Source organism: Sardina pilchardus, chromosome 12 (genome assembly GCF_963854185.1).
Source record: "Sardina pilchardus chromosome 12, fSarPil1.1, whole genome shotgun sequence".
NCBI classification, from domain to species: domain Eukaryota; kingdom Metazoa; phylum Chordata; class Actinopteri; order Clupeiformes; family Clupeidae; genus Sardina; species Sardina pilchardus.
This window is the reverse complement of record NC_085005.1, coordinates 23,179,480-23,186,979: the sequence shown is the minus strand read 5'-3', so window position 1 is coordinate 23,186,979 and position 7,500 is coordinate 23,179,480. Positions and strand designations below refer to the sequence as shown.

Sequence of the window (7,500 nt, the reverse complement as noted above, 5' to 3'; positions counted from 1 at the left end):
AACAAAATGTTAAAAAGAACACTGCTTTCTTCAACACCAACACCAGTGTAGTGTGAAGACAACAAAACTCAGTGTTGAAAATTACTAATTGTTACACTACTAGGTGTATACCAATAACACCAGCGGGTGTCAAATTTCCCCATACCCCACCAACTGAAATAAAAGGCAAATGGCAGAAAATGTAGAGAAAATGACCTTTGTATTAAAATCCATTTTTGACAATTCAATGCACATTTCAGACAAAACTGCAGTAGGGCACAATATACATACTTTCATCATTTTCAGGTGAAAACTGTCTGTCATAAGGCTTATAGTACAACAGATCATCCACACAAATTACTCTAAACACATCATCCACCTCCTCAATGCTGAATGCATTCAGGTGATCATCAAAATGCATGGTAATAACTTTGGTGGCCAACAGAAACACTTCATCCTCTTTGATAATGATATTGTTAATCTTGTTAAAAGTAGGCATTTCATTTTCAACACTTGTACAGACAAACATTCCAATCTGGTACTCTGTTCCATGGATTTTCACCCAGGAAGTAGTGGAGACACTAGACAGATTCAAAGTTGGACAAGACCTCAAGACCACATTGCCCTCCAGATTGCTAGTTGAGACATGTTTAACAGGACCAAACTGTAATCTTTTGAAATAAAAATTCTCCCAATGAAAAGCCAACTGATGCTGATGTTTCTTCACTAATGTTTTGGTTAAGTTTTTAAAATTCTTCACCGACTTCTTAAAGAAGTTGTGCTTGCCTTCGAACCTCATACACCACACATGTATGAGTGGACCTATTTTCCGAATGCATCTGGGGTAGTGTATCATCAGATGATGCTTTGGAATGAGCCTCTTATCTGTAAACACCAACTTAAAAAGTTTGTGATGGTCAGAAATGAGGTGCTTCAGATAATAAGTCATACCATCTGATATAATTGGAGAGAATACAATGTTTACAATCTGATTCAAAAGCATAATCACATTCCAATAACTGTTGTTCTGGTCAACTAGGTCTCCAAAAATCAAGGGAGTATTTCGCAGGAGGCACCAAGACTGAATGGCATTGAGCCCGAGGTCATTGCTATCATCATTAACTTTGACTCCACTGGGTCTGTTCTTTCTCTCACTGTAACCATAGTTAAAGCTCTGAATCCTTTGAGAGAGAGTGTTTAAAGAAATGAAGTCCTTCACCAAATACTGAAAAAGAAGCTTCAACTCATACTGTACAACACCTTCTAGTAGGTCGTGCATAATATCCACCGCATAATTGTCTGAGGAATGAAAAAATTGCAGTGCATTTAGGGGACAGGTTCTCTTAACACCAAATGAGTGAACTAGAGTGGGATTTTGTGCCATGGCATTGCAGTGTTCTGAATAGAGCTCCTTTGTGCGAAGAATTAAGTCTGGGTCATCCTCACTAAAGACTGACTGCAAATGTGTTTTGTCAGTTAAACAAAATCGGCAACAGTAGGTTGCACTGAACGATTCAACCATACCAAATAGTCCATGTATAGCTAAATTGTCACCAGTAACCTGAATAACAGACCCCTTTAAGGGTGCATCTGAAAAGGGCACCTGGATCCCCTGAGTCTCCAAAACTTTTAAATCATGAACAAGAGGCTGCAGGATTGGATCGAAACCATATTTCTTCAAGTCCTCTGAGTGAAAAAGCGCCACAAGATGAATGTTCATCAAAACAGAATTCAGCTTCATTGGCAAATTTCGTAAAATAAAGTAAACACAGCCAAGTTTGTGAATTCCCTTTTTAGATCCTAGCGGATTGGCCGTTTCAAAATCATCATAATAAAGCTGAATTTGAAGAGCGTGTTCTTGTTGTGAAAATAATGGATGATTTCTGAAATATGAACCATCATTAATGTCTTTGAAAATGCCATCTTCATGAAGCTTTACTTGCTGGAAACAGTTGCTGAGTTCCCGGTTGGTAAACATGGACTCAAGAGTTCCCAAAATAGGCACATAAACAAATTTGTCATTAACAGGAATTTGACTGTATACACCAGTAGTTCTATCTTTGCGGAGATCATAACGCACACCAAGAACATGCTCTACTGGTTCAACGATTTTCCATTTTTTCTCAAAATGTCTTTGCCTCTTAGTTTCTGTATTGAGGAATGAAAATGGATTTTCAAGTTGCTCAAAACAGTCTTTAACTTTATTCAGAGTTTGTTCAGTTACCTCAGATGAAAGACATTTAAGAACAGTGTCTTGTGCTTGGACATGGACATCATTGACAAATTCCTCCATTGAACCAACTAAAGATTGCACAGTACTTTCAGGGACTCCAGATGCTTGTACTTGAGCGACAATAGAGCTGCACATATCCAGTAACTGTCTTTTTTCAATTGGAGCTGGGTAACTGACGAGAGAAACTGCATTCGGCAGTGGATCAGGAACAAAAACATTACTGTCAACATTTTCCAAAGGATCAACAGAACTTGAAGCTACACAGTCTGTATGTACTCTTAATAAATGTTTCTTGAATCCACAATATGTGTAAAAAACAGAGGAACACCCACTCTCGCCACATTTCAATCGCAATGTCCGTCCAGGGTACAAAGCATGACTAAACTTCAAATGTTGAAAATAAACGGAGCAACTTTTGTGCTGTACCTTGCACACGTAGCAGGTAAACATTTTCAAACCTCAGTATGATCGACTTTGGCCCGGATTTCCTTGACCCGCGGACTCTCTTTTGTAGTGCCGACATCAATCCCATACACGGTAGTTTGAATGAAGGTGTAGAAGTTGCACAAGGCCTCATCGTAGGATACAGCAAAGACGAAGTGGGCCTTGAACAGTTCGTCGAATGCAGCCACAGCTGTCTGCGCCACACAGGGGATGGCCTTCTGGTCGAGGATGACGTAGTACTTCTGGATACTACTCTTCTTCTCTCCAACACAGAGGAGGAAGGGCTGTGCTGATCCAACTCTGTCAAGGAATGTCACCATGCTTGTCCCCACCTAAGAGTGTCAGAGGGAAAATTAGGAACGGTATTTTATGTTTGTTTACTCACACACACACAATTTACTGCATTTACGCAAAAAAACAAAAAAACAACATTTACCACTTTCCTATAGCTCAATAGGCATCTAAACACCTCTAAATGACATGGCACAAATTCTCAAGAATCAGTGGATTAAGAGTTAAAAGTGGCGAAGCAACAATCAGTCACCATCTATATCCTGAACGTACCTTCATGAACTTGACCACATGGTCAGTAGCTTCAGTGGCACTGATTTTCCCGTGTCTTTTCCCTTTTGCGGTTGGAGGCAAGAGATGAATAAGCAGGAGGATAGCTGCCAAGTCACTGTCCCATCCTAGTGGATTAGTATAGTAACACCCACATCCCATGAGTATACAGACATTACTCATAGGCGCATATGAAGAACACAGGCAAACACAATACGTGTACACTTACCATAATCATTCGCTTCCTCTTGAGCAGACAGAAGGTCATCCACATGAGTACCAGGGCGAAGACTTTTGCAGACTGTGATAATCCTAGGTTTGTAGAACGTTGGCCATTTTCCGATAAACTTGCCCGAGACGTCTTCTCCAAATAGCATTGTGAAGTCTTGGTTAATCTAACACAGACAGAAACCATGTCAAAACATGGTACAAAACACATTTAATAATTGGTACATCAAGCTAGTCTCTGTTTTTCTTACCAAGCCTGGTGTATCCAAGAATCGGGGAAAGTGATCTAGGATGACCGAAGACTGGTCTGGATCGTGTACCATACTCTGACGGTGCTTGAAGGTTGCCTTCATTTTCTCCCTCACAACTGGTTGGTCTGCTGAATGCTTCATTGCAGACATTGCTTCTCTGCATTCATCACCTGACAGCTGCTCAGATGTTGATGTCTCACGCAGCGTCTTAGGGCCATGTTGATCAGCAGACTTGGAGCTCCTCTTGAAATCACTTGTGGTATTGCGCTGAACTGTTTTCAATCTGTAGGCCAGGTAGCCTTGGCCACTGTGAGGATCGTAGTAATGTTCCTGTCAGACAAGAAAACAGGCAAGAGGTACAATATTAAAAGCCATCAAAACTGATGCCTGTATCAGGACCTCAAAATAAGGCTTTTCTCCATACATGACCACATAAAACTCATAATACTTACATATCCAGTTGGTGAGGCCTTATCCTTCAAATTGGGGAAAAGGGTGACTATTCCAAGGGCATAGGTCACACGGACATTGATTGGTGGGACCCTCCTACACCATAGCAAGATATTACCATATCACAAAATTATCCAAAAACAACTTTTTTCTCTGTCAACAGTTAATATATTGGTTTTGGCCCTATTCACGATTAAATTAGTTAAAATAACTTGTAAATCATAGCATTCTGCTTTCATGAACATTTTACACAGCGTCTAAACTTCTCTGGAATTGGGGTTGTATTTTATTGGTCACTTACCCATGACTCTCAATCATATCTGCGACCAGGATGTTGACAAGTTTCCTTCTTGTTTGATCAGAAAGGCTTTTGGTCGCATTGTACTCTTTGATTATGTCTTCACCCCCATTTTTTTGATGTAGAGCTACATAGACCATCTGCAATATAGAAGTTGCAATATAGAAGTTGCATGTAAACTTGCAATGCATTTTGAAAATGGCTCGACATTCCACAATCTAAGAACAACTTACATCTTTTGCTGTCTTACTGTCAGGTGGTCCTTCTAACAGTTGCCTTCTCCGTGCTTTGGTGCATTCTGTAATTACAGTGGAGCCTGAACTCACAGACTCAACTGATGAGAATGACCTCACAGACTCAACTGATGTGAATGATCCCTCATCTGAGCAGAAGGAGGCCTCAGAGACCTCTTTCTCAGCTAAGGGTAGAAAGAGGGTGTGGCAGTTTTATAATATTTAACTTTAATTGGAAAATATATTTTGTCACTGTTCCGAATGTAAATGCAATGGAAGGGGTGTTTCTGTGTCTTACCAGAGTCCTCAGTAAACACTTTGAAAGATACTGCAGCAGATCTCACTAACTCATCAAAAATGTCAGCATCTACATCAACTCCTGAGGAGTCCTTCAGGTTCACATCAGGTTCATTTGGTAGGCTGAATTTGGCTGAAACTGAGATCCAAAACAATTCATTTCCCAACTATTAACCACTGTTGATACAGTAGTTTTGTAAAATTCCTGCATCCCTGCAACTAATACTTGGGTGCCTAACACAGAATTGCCTTATTATCTCATTGGGCTATAATAAATCTGGAAGTAAGTAATGCACTACCGTGACAAGGTGCCAGTAAAAGCTGTTTGGCAACAGCACCACAACCACATGCCATTAAGTATAACCTATGTTGTGATGAAATAACATCAGATAAACTCTCAGTAAGGTTCTGCTTTAGAAAAGTACATAAACTAATCATAAGGTTAATACATTTTGCTATTAATAATCAAGAACTGACTCAAATGGGGATGCAATAATAGGTGTGATCTGAAAAATCAATAGGTTACCCTTTTACTTACCTTCCTGAATGAACTGAAAGTAATCATAGCCGTCATCCTTCATTGGTATTCGAACCCATTTCAGGACACCCTTGCACTCCACTTGAACCAGCATTTCTTTGTTAAAAAATAAAACAAGATACAACACAAATGTCAGGCAAACAGTTAAACATGCCAATGCACCAGTAAATATGGTCATGGTGATCTGACTGACTCCATGCCTAATACTACTAAAACAGACTATTTTCACTTCCACGAAACCCAGCATATTTATATTTATTTGAAATATTTTACTGACGGTCAGTGGGACAATTGTATTTTCGATTTGTGCTTTATTCGGTGCAAATATCAGCCAAGTCGAGGGAGGATAACGTTCACTTTTTCCCTGTTCACCACAGATGTTTTGCTTAGCCTATTTCCCTTAACTAGGCAACGAGACCTATTGCAATTCGCTCTCTCACTACAATCTCAGAACGCCATCCTGTTCTTCCTTTATCTTTATTAGTTGTTAGTATATTTACTTGATGAACTCGATGAATTCGCTGGTTGGAAGAACGTTCAGCTTTTACTACGAGGCGCGAGCACTTCAGCAAAGATCCTTCTCTGCCTGAGTATCGTGCAGAGTGCACGAAATAGCGCGAAACCGCTCATGTTGATGGGAGATGTAGTTTTGCATTCGCAACGTCTATCTACAATTCGCACCACCAGTAATGCTTTTCGATGTTTCGGTGTATTTATTTAGACACATATGGACATGGTTAGATGTCAATGTCACGAGTCAGACCAATCATGTCAATGAAGGCTAGCATACATGTTTCTCCATCTCAGCTTACAGCAACCAAATGTAGTGCTAGCTACGTTAACGTTAACTTAACGTTAGCCTGCTTGCTTAGCATTAACGTGCTACTCCCGCCGCCATAGACAGTAAAAGATACCCGCCGCATTGTAACTTTCAACACTAACATAAATAGTACAGCCAAATAACTTTTTTAAAAAAAGCCATTTTAAAAAGGCCAACGATATATTCCCGCTCACACAATAGGTTCATTATCAGGGAGTAAACTGTACACTAACGTTATAACCTAAGAGCATTGAGTCATGCTAAAACCATTAGCTGCTAGCTATAACCTAGCTATTACCGAACGTTATCGGATAGCTAGTAGGCCTACTTTGTGGAATTCATGCAAAACAGACGGTTACAATGAAATAAGTTATGAAGCTAATATATATTATCATCATACATCATGCGTGTGACTTGTCTTGATTACCAAGTCAGTCAGGGAAATTGAGCACTTACCTTCTACCGTCTTCTCCGAAAGAAAATGGCGCAGGAGAAATCTTTCGTCTTGATCACGTCCTGGAGAACCGTTACGTGAGGGTGTGGCTTAGATCTGCATTAACACCGTTGACTGCTAACACTCCGATTTAACAACATCAATTAGTCACAGGCAACACTAGCAGTGCTATTTTATAACTGGGTGGTGTTAAAATAACACCAACACTCTTTAATCAACACCGACACTGACATATTAACACTCATATATTTGCTGTGTAGCAATGTACATAAACATGCAATGTACATAAACATGCTTAAACCACACGCCTCAGATGATTCATTTCAGACCCTCAAAATAGGGCCCTCTGTGTGTGTGTGTGTGTCCTTACTGTACCTGCGGCCACTGCTAGACTTTGTGACACATCTACTGTAACTGTCTGTGTGTGTGTGTGTATGTGTGTGTGTGTTCCCTCTGCAGTCTCCCCTATCTGCGGCCGCTGCTGGATGTGAACTACCTGCCCCTGACGGACATGCGCATCGCCCGCACGTTCTGCTTCTCCAACCTGGGCCAGGCGCTCTACCTGAACTCGCCCACTGAGATACAAAGACTCACCTACAGCCAGGAGGTCTGCGAGAACCTGCAGGTCAGTGTGTGTGTGTGTGTGTGTGTGTGTGTGTGTGTGTGTGTCTGTGTGTACCAGTAACCCCAGTGTACACTAGCTGTTGTCATCTG

At 40.6% G+C, this 7,500-nt stretch overlaps 1 protein-coding gene across 1 annotated transcript in view; it reads left to right on the top strand.

Moving 5' to 3' along the window:
* The window catches only part of stxbp5a (syntaxin binding protein 5a (tomosyn)), a 108,672-nt gene that overhangs the window by 95,717 nt on the left and 5,455 nt on the right, over positions 1–7,500 (top strand). The window contains exon 25 of the mRNA XM_062550893.1: positions 7,246–7,411. Within this exon, the coding sequence (XP_062406877.1) occupies positions 7,246–7,411 (166 nt within the window). The remainder of the gene's footprint in view (positions 1–7,245; positions 7,412–7,500) is intronic.